This window comes from Taurulus bubalis, assembly GCF_910589615.1.
Source record: "Taurulus bubalis genome assembly, chromosome: 3".
Taxonomy (NCBI): Eukaryota; Metazoa; Chordata; class Actinopteri; order Perciformes; family Cottidae; genus Taurulus; species Taurulus bubalis.
In genome coordinates, this window is record NC_136591.1 from 40,885,867 (window position 1) to 40,907,874 (window position 22,008).

The following is a 22,008-nucleotide window of genomic DNA, read 5'->3' on the forward strand; positions in this document are numbered from 1 at the left end:
TGTATTTATCTATGTGTCATCAGTACTCATAAAGCACAAGGAAAAGTATGCTATGAATACAGTGATGATAATAATCATATTATCGTGTAATCCTGCAATAGCTTCAGTTGGCCTCTATGTGGCGACAGAAACACTCAATTGGCTCTTCTTTAGAGATCGCTACACTTCCTGCTACGTGTTGCATTGTGGGAAAGAAGTTGCCATTATGTCTAATACAGACATAATATCCTCTATTGTTACGTCACACACACACACACACACACACACACACACACACACACACACACACACACACACATCTCTTCAATGTGATGCAACTTTGACAAGTTCTAGCTGTTTAAATTGACTTGTTAAAGGAAGATCCTCATTTCCCAGCTGTACCTGGACGCACCATGAGCCTCCTCGTGAGCTGTCCGTGGTGCTGAAGTCCCTGAACGTCTCTTCTCCCTCATTGGGCCGCCCGCTCCGTCTCGTGCTCCTCCTTTGATGCTTTCACACACACAAGATAGAACACAGAATAAAGCGTCTCGTGCGACGCGGTGACGTCACAGGAAACGTGAGACTCGCTCCCTGCCGCAGATCGTCTGTGCCGACAGATGCGCCTCCTTCTTCAGGTGCGTTCAAACACCTCGTTAACGTCTGAATTATTATCATTATTATCATTATTATATGTCAGTAAATATCCCCAGGACAGACACAAACGTATATTATTATTATTAGTAGTAGTATGTTTGTTTGTTATTATTAATGTTATTATTATTAGTAGTAATAGTAGTAGCATGTTTGTTGTTGTTATTATTAATGTTATTATTATTATTATTATTATTAGTAGTATGCTTGTTGTTGTTATTATTAATGGTATTATTGTTATTAGTAATAGTAGTAGTAGTATGTTTGTTGTTGTGATTAATATTACTATTGTTATTAGTAATAGTAGTAGTATGTTTGTTGTTGTTATTAATATTATTATTGTTATTAGTAATAGTAGTAGTATGTTTGTTGTTGTTATTAATATTATTATTGTTATTAGTAATAGTAGTAGTATGTTTGTAGTTGTTATCATTAATATTATTAGTAATAGTAGTAGTATATTTGTTGTTGTTATTATTAATGTTATTATTATTAGTAGTAGTATGCTTGTTGTTGTTATTATTATTATTATTATTGTTATTAGTAATAGTATGTTTGTTGTTATTATTAATATTATTATTGTTATTAGTAATAGTAGTAGTATGTTTGTTGTTATTATTAATATTATTATTGTTATTAGTAATAGTAGTAGTATATTTGTTGTTGTTATTATTAATGTTGTTATAATTATTGTTGTAGTTTTCTTCTGTTCTTATTGTTGTTTTTTGTATTAATTTGCATCCTATGCTTGCTCAGCACTTAAAATATGCTGAACGAATAAAAGTGAAGCTTCTGAAAAAGTAAAAATATTAAAGTAAGAATACTAAAGTAAGAATACGAAAGTAAGAAAAAACCAGGAAGTTGTATTTAAGGCTGCCTGTGATGCTCCTGTTTACCACTGGAGTGATGCATCTCACTGTGAGACGATCTTTCTCTCTCTCTCCCTCTCTCTCTCTCCCTCTCAGCTGGGTGGGTAATCATCTGCATCCACCTCCACTCTGACCACACTAAACGGACTCATCGACGTCTGGGACCGTTCACCGGAGGATTTACCGACATCCCCCCGTGCATGCCTTTCCTCCGGACAGCCTGCACATAAAGGCTTCATTCATATTCATATCCACATCTGATTCAGCTCCAGTGAGTTTGTTTCCTCCGCAGCTGAAGTGATGTCCGTCGCGGGGTTGAAGAAGCAGTTCCATAAAGCCACGCAGGTGAGAGCTTCACGCAACCTTCTTTATGCGGGACAGGAGTAAACACTGCGCGTGACGTAGTACAGAGACACAATACTCATCACTATGCGAAGTATCACAATGCATCCTGGGTATATCTGTACGGAAACCGCATTCAATTCAATAATATTTATATTAAAATTCTAAGAAAATCTTCATATCACGGTTTTATACACACACACACACACACACACACACACACACACACACACACACACCACGTTCATGTTCACACAGCTCTCTCTCTCTCTCTCTCTCTCTATATATATATATATATATATATATATATATATATATATATATATATATATATATATATACACACGTTCATGTTCACACATATGTTCATATATTTAATTGTTATATATTTACTATATGTATGTATGTATGTATGTATATGTGTATATATATATATATATATATATATATATATATATATATATATATATATATGTATTAAATACAAGTCTAACATGGTGAAATGTGATCTCTCTCTCTCTCTCTCTCTCTCTCTCTCTATATATATATATATATATATATATATATATATATATATATATATATATAATACAGATCTATAATAGTGAAATCAAGATATCTGTGTTTCTTGTGCTGTTTTTTCCTCTTCTGGTGGATTCAGTAACAGGGTATACCCCCTCACACACACACACACACACACACACACACACACACACACACACACACACCTCATATTCTGTTACATAATGTGTGTGTGTGTGTGTGTGTGTCGATCCCTGTTGCTGCACACAACAGGGAATTCCCTCCACTCCTCCTTTACATCCCTCCGTCCGTCTTCACGTCCCTCCGTCCTCCTCCCTCCATCCCTTCATCTTCTTCACATCGACCCGTCTGTCCGTCATATTTTCCTTCCTCATCCCTCCTTCCTCCCTGACTCCCTTTACATATTCCTCTCTCTCTCCCCCCTCCATCTCCTGGCCTCATTTTAAACTTTCTTCACGCTCCTTTTCTGCTATTCCTCCTCCCATCCCTCCATCCCTCAGGCAGCCTGCTGTCTGCCCCTCCTCCTCTATTCATCTTTTAATTAAACATCCCTCCATCCCTGCAGCGCTCCTCTCTCGTCCCTCACGTTCATTTCATCCTTCAAACCTGTTGACTCATCGCTCAAAAAGATGAAATACAATACAGCCAATGCAAAGACGCCAATGGACGCCAATGCAAAGACGCCAAGGGACGCCAATGGACGCCAATGCAAAGACGCCAAGGGACGCCAATGGACGCCAATGCAAAGACGCCAATGAACGTCAATGAACACCAATGGACGCCAATGCAAAGACGCCAATGCAAAGATGCCAATGGACGCCAATGCAAAGACGCCAATGGACGCCAATGCAAAGACGCCAATAGACGCCAATGCAAAGACGCCAAGGGACGCCAATGCAAAGACGCCAATGAACGTCAATGAACACCAATGGACGCCAATGGATGCCAATGGACGCCAATGCAAAGACGCCAATGGACGCCAATGGACGCCAATGCAAAGACGCCAATGGACGCCAATGCAAAGACGCCAATGGACGCCAATGCAAAGACGCCAATGGACGCCAATGGACGCCAATGCAAAGACGGCAATAGACGCCAATGCAAAGACGCCAATGGACGCCAATGGACACCAATGGACGCCAATGCAAAGACGCCAACGGACGTCAATGCAAAGATGCCATCTCTCCATCGCACCGCCGTCTCCTCGTATGAAGCCTCTGGACGTCGTTTCATCCATTCGTCCTTCTTGTCCCCAGTCCCGTGGTTATCCCTCCATCATTACATCCGTCTTCTTCTACAGCCACCAAGCGTCCCTCCATCTTTTTAAATTGTCATGTCTTCCCTCCTTTTATCCATCTATCTTTCTTTTTAACCTGCAGTACCGATCTGATGCGCTAAAAACTAAACAAATATAACCATAAATATATACAAATTGCTTTAAAACATGTTCATGATTTGGAAATAAACAATGTTATTGTTGTATTGATGTATTACCATCTGCTTAGAACTAGTGAACGTTTTCTAATTACTTTTTTATTTTGTTGGGAAAACATGTATTTATACGTATTTATTCAAGTTTCTCGCCAAAAACTACATTTTACAAGAATACGTTGGAGCATGAACGCATCATGATGTAACTCGACTCGACCTGCGTTTACGTTAGCCATTAGCTCCAAATTTAGAAACAGTGTCAACTTTACTTATAAAATGAATTTACTTTTACACTGAAATGTGCTCAGTATGAAGTTTGGTCACAATTTATTTTCTAAGGAAAATATTTTTTATTTTTTAAATAACTAGGGAATCTCAAAAAATGGTTTGTTTATGATGTTGTTATATTGTTTTAAAAAATCTATATCTTAATATATATTATGTGTGTATATATATCCATATTATTCATATGGTATCTGTAAAGAAAACTTTCTAAAGACAAAAGGGAACTTTTTATATTTCCTTTATTATGAGATCAATTGAAAGGCGCTTTCAGTTAAAGACAAAAACTAAACTGCTACTCTGACATAAGTAACTCTCTCAACCCTTTAATTCAGGAGTTTTGCACGTCTGTAAAAACTTCTGACAAAGCCGATAATGCTTAATTTCTTTGAGGATCAATAGCATCAACAAATATGAATAAAGAAAATTCCCTTTTTCTCCGGTTTATCCTCAAGTGAGCCGTCAGAATCCAAATCAATGGAAATGTTGTTCATTTCACTCGTTGGTTTAGTGCTTCACCAACATCATTAGAACTCTTTAAGGTACTCTTTGCTCCCGACCGTCAGCAGGATAAAGATTCCTGCACATTTGTTGCATTTGTCAGATGAAGAGACGAGATGATGTGTATTGATCCCTCAGGGGAACTGGGTCCTGCAGGCTCAGACATGAGCTGTGAAACGTTACCAAGTCTACAATGTTTACTGAGGGAATAAATCAAGAGAGAAGTAGAGTCACTTATATAGACTTCTATACAACCAGAGGAGTCACCCCTGGTGATCAGGAGAGAGAATGCAGCTTGAACACATGAATTATATACTTCTATACAACCAGAGGAGTCACCCCTGTTGGTTTAGGAGAGAGAATGCAGCTTTAACACATGAAGCATAGACTTCTATACAACCAGAGGAGTCGCCCCCTAATGGTCAGGAGAGAGAATGCAGCTTTAACACATGAAGCATAGACTTCTACGCAACCAGAGGAGTCGACCCTGGTGGTCAGGAGAGAGAATAAAGCTTTAACACATAAAGACTAGACTTCTATACAACCAGAGGAGTCACCCCCTTGTGGTCAGGAGAAAGAATGCAGCTTAATACATGAAGCATAGACTTCTATACAACCAGAGAAGTCGCCCCCTAGTGGTCAGGAGAGACAATGCAGCTAAACACATGAAGCATAGACTTCTATACAACCAGAGGAGTCTCCCCCGAACCCTGGTGGTCACTAGAGAGAATGCAGACTATGAAAAAATATAGAATATTCCCAGCTTTAGTTTTTTTGTCAATTCTGAAATACAATATATTTGAATGATACATCGATAGCATACCAATAAGTATTGATCAGGTTACAAATCCAGATTCTGTGTTCTCAATGGACTCAATCCAGTAGACTTACGTCACATCGGAGCAATTAAAAATAATAACACATCACATGATTGATGCGAAGCGATGGCGTCTTTCTGCTCTGAGATGTCAACAGTGTGACGGCGAGCAGCGAGGCCCGAAATAGATCTGTGAATGAAGAGCAGACGTTAATGCAAAGAGAGGGGGCATGTTGTGCAGCAAAGATGATGGTTAATTAGAGATGATTTCATATGCAGCGCTGGCACAATACATACTTGCTAGCATTTCAAAATAAGTGCCGGTTAACAGATGGATGGGATGAACAATAACACACTGCAAATTCATTGGCAGTTTGTATTAAGTTTCAAAAATAAGATTGTGGTCTAAGATCAGACTTCATTTCTTGTTCAATCTTTCTCACCCTCCTATTACCCATCAAACAATGCTTTTATTCTGAAAAGAAAAGGGCCTTTTTCCTGTTTTGTGCAGCAGATTTCCCTCTGAACCTTAGACGTTTTGCATAAAAAGTATATCGCATTATAACACAGAACATGAGTTTCAGTATACGGAGGGCGGAATTTGCATTCATGGATAATTAATTGATAAATGACGTGAGTTGATTATTCGTTCTTTATAATAGCTTGTATTACTGCCCCTATTGATATACTTTCCTGTTTCATTTATGTATTTGTTTCTTTATTCATTACTTGTTACACTTATTTTTTAATTTAGTTCAAAATTAATTCATAACTTTTTTGAATGTACGCATGCGTGTAGTTATTCATGTGTTATTCCCATTTGCATTGTTCTCCTTTTTAACATATGCATGTATTTATTAAGAGATCAATAAGAAGCAAGTAAACATGCTAACAAACAAAAGATGAAAAAGCTTGAATTGTATTGATTCTAGCTTTAAGAAAATGTATATAAATAAGTATACACGTATACATTTCCAACATGGCCCGACATGCAAATACCATATTTCAGTTTCTGTTATAACAAAACGTATCATGTATTTGTTTAAGTAGAAATTCTTCTCTTTAACACAAACCTGACTGACAGTGAACCGGGATAATCTCTGTTTTCTGAGTGCAGTGTTTATTATTTGGTATGTCCTGGAGGATAAAAGTCATCGGGCCTGATTTGTGCTCATTGGTTGTCGACGTGACCTCGGCCAATCAGCTGTGAGCATTGAGGAGCCATGGGAACATTACAACTTGATACGAACGCCAACTTCCTGTCCGCCGAGACCGTAAATGTAGGACACATCTCAGCATGTGTGTTTTTATACGAGTGGCTGTTGTGTTTTCATGGATGGATGATGGGAAAAAACCCTGAGGCGAGCGAGTGGCGGCAGCTTGAAGCCGCTCAGTCACAGCGGCCCTGAGACCAAGATGGCTGCCAGCGGGGGCAGGAAATGAGACACCTCGGTCTTACCTGGCTGAATAAAACATGAGAGAGAGAGAGAGAGAGAGAGAGAGAGAGAGAGAGAGAGAGAGAAATGATCAGATGTGCATAAAGAAGAGAAGGGAAGGGAAGGGAAGAGAAACTGAGGAAAGCTTGTAAGAGCAACTTCCTGTTTTCTCATCTGCTCAGTTAATTTTTTGCCGATGATGCAAATTCGCCAAACATCCTCCAAGTCTTTAGTCATGTAGTTGTACTTCCTAATTTTGTCTACTTTGCAGTTTTATTCAAGTTTTTTTTATTTGTGTATTTCTCAGTTAACTCCTCGACTCCTTTGGTTGTATAGAAGTACTCTGGTTGTATATGAGTATATGCTTCATGTGTTAAAGCTGCATTCTCTCTTCTGACCACCAGGTGGTGACTCCTCTGGTTGTATAGAAGTCTATGCTTCATGTGTTAAAGCTGCATTCTCTCTCCTGACCACCAGGGGGGCGACTCCTCTGGTTGTATAGAAGTATATGTTCCATATGTTAAAGCTGCATTCTCTCTCCCGACCACCAGGGGATGACTCCTCTGGTTGTATAGAAGTCTATATAAATGACTCTACTTCTCTTGATGTATTCCCTCAGTAAACATTGTAAACATGAGTTTATGTCTCAATCTCTAGTTTCAAGTCTTCTTCAATACAGCATGATGTTCATTTAGTAAATTATGGTCATTTAGAGTCAAACAGACCATAAAGCAGGGGATGCTTTAGGGGCGGAGCTACAAGGTGATTGACAGGAAGGAGGGAAGAAGGAAAGAAAGAACACTTTTTTTACAATAAAAGCTAAATAAAGAAAGCTCAAATAAAATAACTACAGTTAAAAATATAGAGATAATGGGATGAGGAGAAGATGAAGAGTACATACAATACAGATATATATTATATATATATATATATATATATATATATATATATATATATATGTGTGTATGTATGTGTATATATATGTATCAGCTTGCATCTCTGTTGCTTCCTGATCAAACACACCAAAACCCTCACTGTGTTGTCGTGGCAAACACACACACACACACAGCATTGTGCTCTGGTTAACTCTCTCAATAATTGATGAGAGAGAGAGAGAGAGAGAGAGAGAGAGAGAGAGAGAGAGACTCCCCGTTGACCTTTGACCTCCGGCAGCTTCTCGTGTCATCTCCGCCTTTCGAAGGCCAATGAACGCTTGTTGTTTTTGTTCATCGAGGCAGAAACACTCTCATTGGTCGGTTTGAACAGCAGGGGGCGGAGCCTAAAATCAATAGCACGACAGGGATATTTGTATATTGTTCTGACATTATGGAGAAAACAAATGGTTTATCAATGTTTGTATATCATATAATTGCTCGTGAAGAGCTTCTTGCAGGTCGAGGCGGTGGTAAAACTTTTATATATCGTATCATGTCGTATGATATCTGGCGAAAAGTGAAGTTTATTGGTACTGAAATGATCTTAACCTAAATTGACGACCTTTTATTGGGTTTTTGTCACCGAAAACCTAAACGGAAGTTTATTTTGAAAAGACTGCCTGCAGGTAACGGGCGGAGATTAACAAGGTTTTACTCTATTACAAGAAAAGTGTTAATAACCATATCAGCAAAAACAATCTTTAAATTAATATTCTGTAAGTCACTGAGCTGCAAAAAAATGAACAGATTTAGTGAATAACTATATTAAAAAAATTCCATCAATACTTTCTTTAACAGCATCACAACATTAAATCAGAGTTTCAACAATTTTTCCAACGGATATTCATAAGTGTTTGTCTGTCTTTACACACTTTATGCAACCTTACAATATTATGCGTCTTATACTCCAGATAGTTGTTCGACCCCCTTCAAAATAAAAGCCCTATTTGGCAGCTAAATGGACACAATGATGCTGATGGCGATGGTCCTGCCGCCTCGAAAGATATCAGAGGTGTGTGTGTGTGTGTGTGTGTGTGTGTGTGTGTGTGTGTGTGTGTGTGTGTGTGTGTGTGTGTGTGTGTGTGCACAGACTATAAATCTTCTCGAACAAGAACATCGATCCACAACAGAGGAGATAAAACCAGCAATTCCTCTTCCATTCCTCCCTTTCATTTCAAATTCCTTTCTCTTGCTCTTTGTTGTCCCCCCTCTCTTCATGTGTGTGTGTGTTTGTGTGTTTTCGGTCACATTATGAAGACGCAGTGAACATATTGCCGAGCTGCCGTGCATACTAAAGTTATCACCGTCACCATCCCACCCACGTCACCGCTCCCTGCGCTGCTCTTCGAAGGCCGAGCTCGGAGCGTTCGTCTACATTACGGCCGCCTTCTGTAACCGCGTTTGTCTCTTTGCTGGGCGTTTTGTTATATTGCCTCATCAATCCTGAAGAGCTGCCTCTCTGCTCCGGCAGCGCTCGCACACTCTGAACGCCATCCTCTCTTAAAGCGGTGGAGTCGGAGTCGGGATCATGGATGGGGAAACGTCCCCGTGTCTGCAATGTGATTAATGTAACGGGGCGCCTGGCTAATTGAGCAGATGTGTAAAGGTACACACATCTTGGACAGCGCCAGAATAGCAGGTAGCTGATTCCAGGCGTTATGCTAAGCTAACAAGCTTAATGTTATAAGAGTGGTGTCAATCTTTGCATTTGAGTATCGGCGAGAAAACGGGAGAAAGAAAGCCAAAGAGTGTTTCCCGGAAATATGACTTAAAGGGACAGTGTGTACGTTTTAGTGGCAGGTTACAATCAACTAAATACCCCTCGGAGAACTACGGTGGCCTGCAGGGATCTTTTAGAATGTCACCGAGTAGCCACTCTTATCAACACTTCTTCTACATGACTGAATACTTGTAACACAAAATCCTTTGGCTGATCGTTCGTGCTGTTGTTGTGTAAACAAAGTGTCCGACTGATTTAGGTTTCACTTTCGTCTACATGTTCACAGATGTGTTGATAAAGCATTTGGCTTCTATGGCGATCTAGTTATTCAGCACCGGGGCCCGTTTTTAATACTTTAATACTACTAACTTAAAAATGCAAAAGGCTCTCGTTCTCGGCTTTCTCTAAACTAAGGAAAACGCAAAACACTGATTTAATTCAAAATTATGAATCATATGTTCAATATCTGCCAATAAACCCACCGTACCTTTCTTAATGAATACATTCAATTATGGATTTTCAACTTTTCTTTAAATGCACATACAATTGTATGGGGTTGGCGGTGAGTGAAAATATTCTTTGGAGGGATTCGACCTCATGGTGTTAGTTTTTTTCTATAATGCTGGCGTCGCAACTCCGGCGGAGGTCATGCAATAGATTCATGGTATGACGAGAGGGGTCGTGCAATATGTGCTTTTATTGACTTCCATGGAGGCAGATCTAAAGATGAGACGCGATCATATCACGTGTGTGCAGCATTTGAGTCCAAGACGGATTTCCCACTGGGGACAATAAAGTGCATTGAATCGTAGAATAGTGGCTGTAAAAAAAGTGGGACCGAAAAGTGAATATATGGTTATTTCCGCCTTGAGGAGTGCAACGTTATGAACTGTGAAAAGGAGTCTCTGGAGATGTGGAGAGCCTGGTTACTCACATGAAAGAGGAGCGGATTATTCCGTTAAAAAGTGATTTGAGGTTATTCTTCGCCGTAGGAAGTTCCCCCAGAAGGCTCTGGGTTCTGCTGGTAAAACCCATGATTGTGTTTCTCATGATGAAGCAGCTGATCAGTTATCTCCCTGACTTTGACAGTGTTCCCTGATCCCCTCCCCCGCCAGCACAAACAGTCATTTCACAGCCTGTGACTCCCAGCAGCTCCACGCTGATAACTGATAACTCTGATAACTCTGATAACTCTCGGATTTATGATGTGAAAAACACGAGTGGATGTTTTGCCTTTTCTTTGTCAGCCTGAACATCTCATCTCTTGGTGCTCGACATCTTATTTTATTTATCTCTTCTTTGGCTTTTAATCTTCTTTGTCACCCTTTTTCTCGCCTTTTTATTTTTCACACTTTTACCCACCACTGAGTCACTGAGCGCAATGTGACATTCTTTGTGTGTGTGTGTGTGTGTGTGTGCATTACAGTAGTATCATGTGACCCCTTTTATATAACCACATCGTCACAAACGCACCGGGAGGAAATTAAACATATTATGTAAATATAATTTAGAAATTCCTTTAATTTTTGAATTTTTGAATGCACCAAAACTTGCATGGAGTTTGGTTGGTGGCGAGTCAAGTCAAACCCCTCTTAGATGATTCTGCTAATATCACTAGTAAATGACCCCTGATGTACAAGTCATCGCCTGGTTGGTTCGATGGAAATAATGACTCAAATAAACACATTTTCCGATTTTGTTTCTTTAAATACAGATAATTGGATGGAGGTTGGTGGCGAGTCGAATCCTTCTGAGAAGATTCTGCTGGAATAATAGTAGGAAGTGACCACTGTTATATAACTGATTTTCACACACACAACACTAAAAGCTACTGAAGCTTGTTACCAGTCAGAGAGATTCAGTGACACAGAAATATTCTTATTATTTCTGATTTTGGAGTCATTCCTGTAAAGTTAAAATATTTTAAACACTAGTGTGCTGCAGAGATCTGGAGCCGTTCTGATCTCCGGCCCTCGTGGCTCATTGTTTATGAACTAGTTATTGATCAGGAATGGATCGGGCCTCAGCGTGACTCCCAGAGGAGCGTCTTCCCCAACAGACCTCTCACTTCCCCGCTCAGCGGTGATTTACACCTCACGTATTAACCGACTCCAAGTGTGAGCCGTCTCTTCGTATATATCGCTGCAGTTGCGTCCTCCTCTTCCTCCTCTTCTTCCTCCGTTGTTGTTAATAATGCATGAGTGTTGGTGTTGCCCCCGACAGTTCGTGTGTATCTGCAGAGTCCTGAGAACGCCGTGTAATCATCCCCAATGTTCCTTCTTCTTTACTGGGCGTCCTCTCCTCCTCCGGTCTTCTTCACCTCCTATTTTCTCTCTTTCGTCTCTCTTGCTCTCACCATCCGGATCTTCCCCTCGTCTGCACTCGGTGTTCCTTTCAGATCAATCGCGTCCGTCCGTTTGATCCAGTTATCGGCTCGCAGGCAGCAGATTCTGAGCCCAAAGAGGTTTTAGGGATCAGATGTAGTAAAGGGGATGTAATGTCCTGAGAGGACTCTGAGAACTATAAACCACGTCTCCTTCGGCCCTAAAGAGCTGCACAGTCTCGCTTTGTTGTTTCTGAAAGAAAGGCCGATGCTTCTGGGCTTGTTGTTTATTTCTTGCATCCTTTTCATTCCCGTCTCATGCGTTCTCTCGAGTCACTTTTATGTTTCGGGTTCGTCTTCCGGGGGCCGATAAAAGAAGGATGAGTCGGTGTGGTAACTTGTAAAAGTAGCTTCACGCTGGGAGCCGAGCTGGCGAGCTTTCTTTACCGTCTTTCAGGAGAAGAACGTGTGCATTGACGACCTTTACATTAGATATTTTAATGGGAGAAACAAAAATCCAGCAACTAACTTCTGGATTGAATCGGTGGTTCTGTGGTTCACACTCAAAGGTGTGTAAAATACCGACTTCAGGCCCGATTTCCATCTGGTATCAAGGTGCAACCTTTATCTGGATATCTTGGATAATGCAGGTGGGAATCAATGCCGATCGAAAGGCAAACCAGCTCTGATACGCTCACCGTTCACTCCCATTTAAAGTGAGGGAACAAGGTGGAGCATTGAGGAGCTGAAAGAGACATAGGTTTTCCTCCGGAGTCGGTGGAGACCAAAGACGGAGCTAAAAGAGAGTGAATGTTACACAAAGACTCCCAATGAATTCCGCATGTTCTGTCGCTGCTGGATTTGTAAATAGGCAACGTTCATCTACGGTAAATGCAGGACATGAGCTTTAAAAAGAAAAGCATACAACTGCTACTTAAATGTTCTGTTTGCAGCTGCCCGACAAAAAGCCCCAATTTTGGTGCAAAGAAGCAGAAACCATAAAGCAACGCGACTCCGTCATGCTTCTTGACTAATCGACAATTCACTAAAGACGTGCTAGCGTACTCTGCTAACGGTTCTACATATAAGACTCTATGGAGCTGAGCCGGGCTGGTCAGAGCTGGTCGATGCCACGCTGTGATTGGCCCGTCTGTTTTCCAGGGGCGGGACTTAGTGAAGGGTCGATTGGCATATTGAGACTGGATGACAACGCGGTCAAGATAACAACACCTTTTACTGACGTCTACATACAGAGTACATGCAGGTTTGTTTCATGAGTCACGTTTTCTCTCTTTCTGTCTCTTTAAATGTTCTTTTATCTCCTCACACTGATTTGTAGCCCGACATGAAAGCTATCGCTGTCGTATTATGTTGGCTCTCTGTCTTTCCCTCTGATTTACTGCAGGACTAAACCTCTCTCTCTCTCTCTCTCTCTCTCTTTCTCTCTCTCTCTCGTAATCAAATATCTGCTGCGTCTCACATTTCCTCTCTGAGGAGTAACTTGTCATAATTCCTCTGATTTAGGAAGCTGATGTTTGGGGTTCTGAACGTTCTCATCCTCTGGCTCTGATGAAGTCACCCTCCTCGCTGCTATTATAATAAATGGACCGTGTGGAGAAGCCTGGCTCCAAGACAAAGACTTTGACACCTTTTTCAGATGTAAAATGTGAAGCGAAGCAGAATCCAGGTGATTGTTACATCCTTTGAATCCCGTTAAAGCTGCACTGGACGTCATGTTCAAGTAGAACCGCAGGATTCTCCATCTGACTTTATCTGCATGAAGCAGGTGATGCAACCGACAGGCAACAGCAGCATCGCCGACAGCTCAACCTCTTCACCTTCTTCCCAAGATGTGATAATTCTGCTTTCCAAAGATCAGAAAAGAGTAGTTCAATGTCTCCTGGAGGAAGAGGAAGAGGGAGCTCATCCTTTAGTTCTTATAAAAAACTAAGAAATTCAGACTGAAAATCAGCTGACTGACGTGTAAAGCTCAAACCAACTGGACAAAACTGTGTGAGTGTGTGCACGTTGTTGTATTTAGTCTTTATCGGCAAACATATTTCCCTTTTTTTCCGGGATTTGCAGCTGTGCACAAATTGAAGAAAGTGCATGAAAACAGTTCAACGGTAAAACATTTGGAGGAACTGTTGACTTTTCTCGGCTCAGCAGTTTCTGTTCGACTCCACAAGTATTTACAAGAATCGCATCAAAGTGGTTGAAACTGGGCTCTGATGCTGCAGCGTCCATGCTTCTGTTTTTCTGTTTGAGCCCCTGAAAGCACCACAACTTCAGAGCCAACAAGCTCTGCCTTGGAACGCAGGAAAACTCTGTCGCTTGAAGGTGATTTCTGGGTAATTGAGGTTCATGAATATTAATGGCACAGTGAGATTGGGTATTGCATGTTGGATAAATCGCCTGAGCTGGTCATCAATCCCACCTTTAATCCATCTCGAGTCCAAGATGGCGTCTTGAGTGTTTTGGCAGCCGTTCAGACTGATAGATGAACCGACTCCGGCTGCCAAAGCTTCTCGTCCCCGGTTCTTATTTCTAGCCTCTGATTCCTCCTCCTCGCCGGATCCATGTCCGCTGGAGACGAGGAGGATATCTGCTGCATCGGCTGTGACCTGTGACCTCCTCGCTGTCAGCCACTTGAATGTGAGATGTGGACAGAGAAGAAGGGAGAGGGAAGGGAATACGTGGAAGGAGTGAGGACAAGTGAGCAAGAAATGGAGGAGGTTGGAGAAAATATAGAACTGGAGGAGGAAGAGTGGCAAAAAAACAACAAAAAGGCAAAAGTGGGGGAGGAACAGATGGGTTTTTTGTTAGTGCGTGTGTGTGTGTGTGTGTGTGTGTGTGTGTGTGTGTGTGTGTGTGGATGTGTGTGTGTGTGTGTGTGTTTTAAACATGTTAAATGACTTCCACTGCCAGCACCCATGGGACAAATTTGGGTTTTCTTTTGTCGTGCGGATAATGTCGCCGAAACTTTAAAGCTTTTGCAAAACTCTTAAAGAGACGGAGACAGAGTCGATATTTATACTGATACACACACGTCGGGTATTGATCTTTTTTTTTTTTTTGTAACATTTTCAAAAAGGGAGTCATGTGACCACAGTTCAACCATCATAGTGTGGAAAAAGGTTTCGCTGCCGATCCTCATCGGCCTGGATTCAGTAAAAAAGTAGAAGTGCCATCTGGAGATTCTGCGTTGATGCTTTCTACTCAGGAATCTGTTGTGAGACTGGAGATCACCGGCAGGAGGAACGCTCACTAAACGGTGACACCAACAGCTGCTGTGTTTTCGTGAATGAGCCGCAGGGCTCTGCTATGGAGGTTCCCTTGAGTGACTTCATGGTGCGTTCAAACCCACCACGAGTTCTCGTAGAAACCCAAACTACAAGTATGAACCTGAAGAAGCTTCATGTAAGCGGCGTGTCTTCATGTAAGACGTGGTCCCCGTTAGCACCGCTAGCTGCTAGCCGCCGCCATGTTGAGAGCCGCGTGGAGGCAACGTCTCGTTGGTGGTGTGAAGAGATGGTGAAACGGTATAGATGAGAGTTATGTAACAGTGTGTCAACCAGACTGTGTTCCTCAGTGTGTTTGTGTGTGTGTGTGTGTGCGTGTGTGTGTGTGTGTGTGTGTGGTACTGGAAACCCAGTTCGATGCTTGTCTCCATGGCAACTGCATCTTCCTCCTTAACTGTCTCTCCTCACTTTTGGTAGCCTTTTGTTTTTGTTTTTCATGCGCCTTTTTTTTCATTACTGTTCTCGCCTCTCTCACTCACACACACACACACACACACACACACACACACACACACACACACACACACACACACACACACACACACACACATGTCTATGTCTCTTTCATTAAAGCATGTTCTCTCACACACACACACACACACACGTAGTCGCTCAGGTGTGTACGCGGTTACATAAACACGATTATGTCTTTTGTTTGCATGCTTTGTTAGTTTCATGACGTGTGAGATCTGACACACACACACACACACACACACACACACACACACACACACACACACACACACACATAGCGTTAAATTGAGAGGTTTTCTAAAGGGACCCTGCTGCTCGGAGACACTACCACTTTAGTCCACAGGGGGCGACAAAGACTACTAACAACGAAAGTTCCTCGTAGTAATTTGAAGTAAAGTTACAGAAGTATTATGATCTAAATGTTCTTACCTTTAGTGGCACAGTTATACTTGTCATATCTCAGAGGTACTTTATTCAGTGATATTTGTCAGTAAAATAGTAAGTAAAAAATGTATATTCCAGTAAAATGAATATAATGAATAAGTACTGTAAAATGAAAACACTCAAATCAAGTACAACCTCAATTAACATGTTACACAACCCTCACAGTTCAACCTTTGGCTTTTCTATGGGGGAAAAACAGTTACAATATGCTGCATATGTAAATTAGCCAGATTTAAAAGCCGCTATTTTTATTATAATTATCATGAACTGCAGCATTATTCATGCAGCTACTGTCCAAAGTGGAAATCTCTGTGTGAATTTCTCCGTCTCTGCAGTGCTCTGTATGAACGCATTGATATATATATATATATATATATATATATATATATATATATATATATATATATATATATATATATATATATATATATGATGCACTAGTATGTGTGTGTGTGTGTCCTCCTGTGTGTGTGTCCTCCTCTCCTGCAACCCGAGGTGATTAGAAAGCGAGAGGTGTCACTCTGCAGCATTTCACAAGGACGAGCTGCAGCAGAGCGGAGGTTGTGAAGTCTGAATGCAATCACGATGCCTGTGCGCCTCTTTGTTTACTCCACTGTATCTCAGGAGAAGTTGACTGTTTAGAGATACGTGTTTCTCACAGGTCGGCGATGATGCTATGATAGTAAAACACTGACTTTAACTGCATTTAGCTAATAACACTTTTACTTAAAGAGACTGTGAGGAACCTTTGACCTATGTTTTCTAAAGGGACTCTGGTGCTCGGCAACACTACCGCTTCTGTCCACAGGGACCGCCAGAATCAACACTAAATATAAGTTCCTTGTAGTAGCTTTAAGTAAAGTTTTAAATGCAGGACTTTTATTTGTGGTATTACTACTTTTACTGCAGTGAATGATCTGAATACTTCTTCTACAACAATTAACACATAGTATGTAAGTGTTGTGGCATCAATTCATAAAATATGATGAAGAGATTCGACAGCTTTTATGTGAGTATCCTCTCTTTCTTCTTCTCTCACGGTGGGTTCAAAACATGAAAGTCTTTCTTTGTTTCCTGTTTCCAGAAAGTCAGTGAGAAGGTTGGAGGGGCGGAAGGAACCAAGCTAGATGATGACTTTAAAGAAATGGAAAAGGTAAATCTTTCTTTTTTGTTCACTACAACTCCAAACCTCATATATATCAAACCATTGCAGTACATTAAAAATAATAAATGCTATGAATTGATTTCTGCACCACGGTCACATTTCTGTTAAAATGTTTTGTTTTACATCTTAAATACCCTAAAAACAGCAAAAAACAGCTACAAGTTAAAACACTTAAAAGGTTATTTCACATTAAATATTGTGTTTTTTCTTGTTTTTCTTGTTTTCACATCAATTAGGACTTAATAAACATGCCGAAAATATGTTTTCTTTTAGTAAGATGTTTTGCCTTTTCAATATCAATCAATATTAGTAATCAATATATATGATATATATATATATATATATATATATATATATATATATATATATATATATATATATATATATATATATATATATATATATATATAAATAAATAAAACACATGTTGTCACTTGGCTTTAACACTGCAGCTGCTTCACAGTAAAAACCTCAGTGTAGTTAAAAGATTTTTTTTGCAGAGAAGCAGTTTTCCGAGTCGATTGCTTCACTTTAGCCAGTCAGTTAGCTTAGCTTAGCATCAAGAGTCTGGCGCATTGCTTGTAAAACTTTTTTTGTGCATAAAACCGATAAGATTGTTAGCTGGTGATCTTTTGGTTGGTTGTGTATGTGGATTTAGTTGACGGAGCCAGGCTACCTGTTTCCCCCCATTTTCAGTCTTCATGCTAAGCTAAGCTAACCCGCAGCTGGTTGGAGTTTCATAACAGAAAATGTGGGAGTGGTATCAATCTATCAATCTATTCATCTAACTCTGCCTGAATGCAAATGAATGTATTTCCCAAAATATGTATTTACCTTCACTAAAGAGCGACTTGCTTCTCATCTATCAACGTATATAAATACCTAAATTTAATCAATGTGAAGTTGGTTCACATGCCCGTCTCTCACGATGTCCCTGATGTGCTTTTCCTCTGCAGAAGGTGGACGTCACCAGCAGAGCGGTGTTGGACATCATGACCAAAACTACAGAGTACCTGCAACCAAATCCAGGTATCAAACGCACACTGACGGCCTCCGCATGTAGAGTACAACCAGTCACTCACGATCTTCCCCTCGCCGCCCTGCAGCATCCAGAGCCAAGCTGAGCATGATCAACACCATGTCAAAGATCCGCGGGCAGGAAAAGGGACCCGGGTACCCGCAGGCCGAGAGCGTCCTGGGAGACGCCATGCAAAGGTTTGGACGGGAGTTAGGGGAGGAATCCAGCTTCGGTAAGTGGGAATGTGCACACATCTAGGGTGCTACGATATCAACAAAGTGCTGGTAGTTTAGAGGTGGTTCGGCTTTTGTTGTTGTCTGGATGTAAATATAGAGTTGTGTGTTCAGCTCTTCTGGTATTCACAGTTTTCAGTGTGACTCAATTGCTCCAGCGATGATGTGTTTTTTTAGGCCAAACAGGAAGTTAGTATCGCACTTTGTTAAAAAAAAGCCAATGGGGATTCTTCCATTGGTTTTGGGATTATTGCAGAACGTAATCTCATTTATGATACCTACACGTTTTGTTCCTCAAGATGATCTTCACAAATTAACACCACTTCAATGGTGTTTGAAGCGTGAATGCAATCAGCAGAAGAAGAAAAGCTAACGTTAGGCTATAAGGAACTAGTGTTCTAGTGAGGACGCTTAGTCGTCTCATTGAGACACTTTAAAAGCTTCTAAATTGACTATTTACTGACCTATATAAGAGAACTAAATGTTGAAATCTCTTCTAATTGTGTTGAACACAGATCTTATTTCAAGCAACAAACCAAAAACATATACAAAATTAAAAGAACATTGAATTTGAGACGAGGGAATAGGACGTTCTAACTCATTTCCTGGTTTTAGGATTCCTGCAGCACTCAAGCTAAATTGATTTGAACTATATATTATAAAATGTATTTTTTCTTTAGCTCTTTTGTACTGATGATTGAAGTGCTCCAACGGAAAGTCACACAACATCTATGAGGAAACAATTCACAGATATTTCTCTCTCTCTATTTTCCCTTCATCCCGTCAACCCGTTGATCTCAGGTTTGTCGCTGATCGATGCCAGCGAGGCGATGAAGGAGCTCGGGGAGGTGAAGGACGCTCTGGACATGGAGGTCAAACAGAACTTCATCGACCCCCTGCAGAACCTCCACGACAAAGACCTCAAAGAGATACAGGTGAGTAAAACGGCGGTTATTGGCTCCATTGGTTTCCAATGCAAACGTATTGGAGTGAGTTAGATTGCATGTTGCAGATGCCGCATAGGAGCTTACTAGACAAAACCTAAAAGGTCTCAGACATTTTTTCTTCCGCTCCCCTCACGTCTTGTTGTCCTTCCACTGCAGCACCACCTGAAGAAGATGGAGGGCCGCCGTCTGGACTTTGACTACAAGAAGAAGCGCCAGGGCAAAGGCCAGGACGATGAACTCAAACAGGCGCTGGAGAAGTTCGACGAGAGCAAAGAGATCGCGGAGCAGAGCATGTTCAACCTGCTGGAGAGCGACGTGAGGACTTGTGTCGTGTCTGTCTGTGTCATTTTCATAGGCAATGAATCTGCCAATTATTATCCAGAGTAATTGATCAAATGTCTTGTTTTGTCCAACAAGCAGTCAAAACACAAATATATTCAATGCACTACACTGTAAGAGGACGAACAGCAGCACATTTTTACATTTAAAAAGCTGAAATCATCAAGTGTGTTTGCAAAGAACTATTTTTTCAGTCGACTTCCATGTAGTTTGACTGCGTTGAGCGTTTAGTAAATGTGACAAAAAATGTATGTTTACAGACTGAAAAAAAGCGAAATAGTCTGATATTGGAAACAGAATTTGAACCAGACTGGACCTCCTTTTTAAACCACAATGAATCCGTGTTTTTACTCAGCGATCCTGAGCGTGGTGTGCCAAGCCAGACCCGGGCCCAGCATGGGTACAGAACAGGTTGTGCTGTTGGAAAACAGCACAACCTGTTCACTGCGTGTGTGTGTGTGTGTGTGTGTGTGTGTGTGTGTGTGTGTGTGTGTGTGTGTGTGTGTGTGTGTGCGTGTGTGTGTGTGTTGCAGATAGAGCAGGTGAGCCAGCTGGCAGCATTGGTTCAAGCTCAGTTGGAATACCACAGCCGCTCTGCCGAAATCCTCCAACAGCTCTCCAGTAAGATGGAGGACAGGTATTGATCCGTGTGCCTACCTGTGATGAAAGTAAACCAACAGAAAAAGATGGTGGCTACACACACTTTTATTTGTTTTCTGGCCCTCCAGGATAAAAGAAGTGTCCGCTAAACCGAGGAAGGAGTACACTCCGAAACCACGAACGGCCCTGGAGCTGCTGCCCCCCAGCGAGAGCCACAACGGCGGGATACACTCGACCAAATCGCCCGGAAAATCACCAGGTACAGAGCCGGATGATGTTCTTTGTTGGTGAATGAGTGCTTGACCAAACCAAAACGGTTATGGACTTCATCTTCTCATCAAACTGTGCACAAGGAAGCAAGAGATGCACATAATTCTACAAAGCAGTTAACTAAACCTCAGCTCAGTTAGACGTTAAAGGTAAATACCATCCACTGTAAAAAAAGAAGTGGACCCATTGATTTGTGGACGATTTGTGGACGAAGGTTTTGAAGCTTAAATTTTAGGCATCTATTTATAGTCGCCATCTTGGTTTTAGGGCGTCGGCATTTAGTTTTATGTCTGTCGCCATCTTGGTTCTTTGCAACAAGGCGGCAACCTCCAGTCCTGCTTCAACACATGAAGCATAAACGTATATACAACCAGAGGAGTCGCCCCTGGTGGTCAGTAGAGAGAATGCAGCTTTAACACATGAAGCATAGACTTCTATACAACCAGAGGAGTCTCCCCCTGGTGGTCAGTAGAGAGAATGCAGCTTTAACACATGAAGCATAGACGTATATACAACCAGTGGAGTCGCCCCCTGGCGGTCAGTAGAGAGAATGCAGCTTTAACACATGAAGCATAGACTTCTATACAACCAGAGGAGTCTCCCCCTGGTGGTCAGTAGAGAGAATGCAGCTTTAACACATGAAGCATAGACGTATATACAACCAGAGGAGTCGCCCCCTGGTGGTCAGTAGAGAGAATGCAGCTTTAACACATGAAGTATGTACTTCTATACAACCAGAGGAGTCGCCCCCTGGTGGTCAGTAGAGAGAATGCAGCTTTAACACATGAATCATAGACTTCTATACAACCAGAGGAGTCGCCCCCTGGTGGTCAATAGAGAGAATTCAGCTCTAAGGAATGTGTGCAAGGTACAGAGTTTGTCGCCTTGTAGAAACTTTAAATATGACAACTACATTTACAGCTCTTACACCTCTTGTGTCCGTCCCGTCACAGCCCCATTGGACCAGCCCTGTTGCCGAGCGCTTTACGACTTTGAACCAGAGAACGAAGGCGAGATGGGCTTCAAAGAGGGCGACGTCATTACCCTGACCAATCAGATCGATGACAACTGGTACGAGGGCATGATCAACGGGCAGTCGGGCTTCTTCCCCATCAACTACGTGGATATCCTGGTGCCGCTCCCTCATTAGGATCCCGCCAATGACCCCTCAACCAAGACACCCCGGGGGGGGGAAAAACAGCCTGTACTTGCTTAAACTACAAAACCACGCCCTCCTTCTACTTCTTCTTCTTCTGTGCTTCTGTGCAATTCTGCTTTCACAAAACGATGAAATGATGGCGATGGGGGTGGATGAGACGAGGCGGTAGGACGGTGATTAGAGGAGGAGAAGAATGAAAAGAGGGGATTGAGGATTTCCCCATGAAGA

The 22,008-nt window shown here is 41.5% G+C and overlaps 1 protein-coding gene across 2 annotated transcripts; it reads left to right on the forward strand.

The window, feature by feature from the left end:
• Positions 1 to 1,799: 1,799 nt before the first annotated feature.
• Positions 1,800 to 21,771, forward strand: LOC306734894 (endophilin-A1-like; the record flags this gene model as incomplete). 2 transcript variants are annotated; one of them, XM_079216302.1, is made up of 9 exons in its annotated part: positions 1,800 to 1,844; positions 17,134 to 17,202; positions 18,171 to 18,243; positions 18,321 to 18,464; positions 19,267 to 19,400; positions 19,569 to 19,727; positions 20,285 to 20,388; positions 20,480 to 20,634; positions 21,575 to 21,771. In XM_079216302.1, the coding sequence occupies 9 exons, from the start codon at positions 1,800 to 1,802 to the stop codon at positions 21,769 to 21,771; spliced, it is 1,080 nt and encodes a 359-aa protein (XP_079072428.1). The 2 variants fall into 2 exon arrangements, with proteins under 2 accessions (XP_079072428.1, XP_079072429.1); XM_079216303.1 differs by having other exon boundaries at positions 20,480 to 20,610.
• Positions 21,772 to 22,008: the final 237 nt, after the last annotated feature.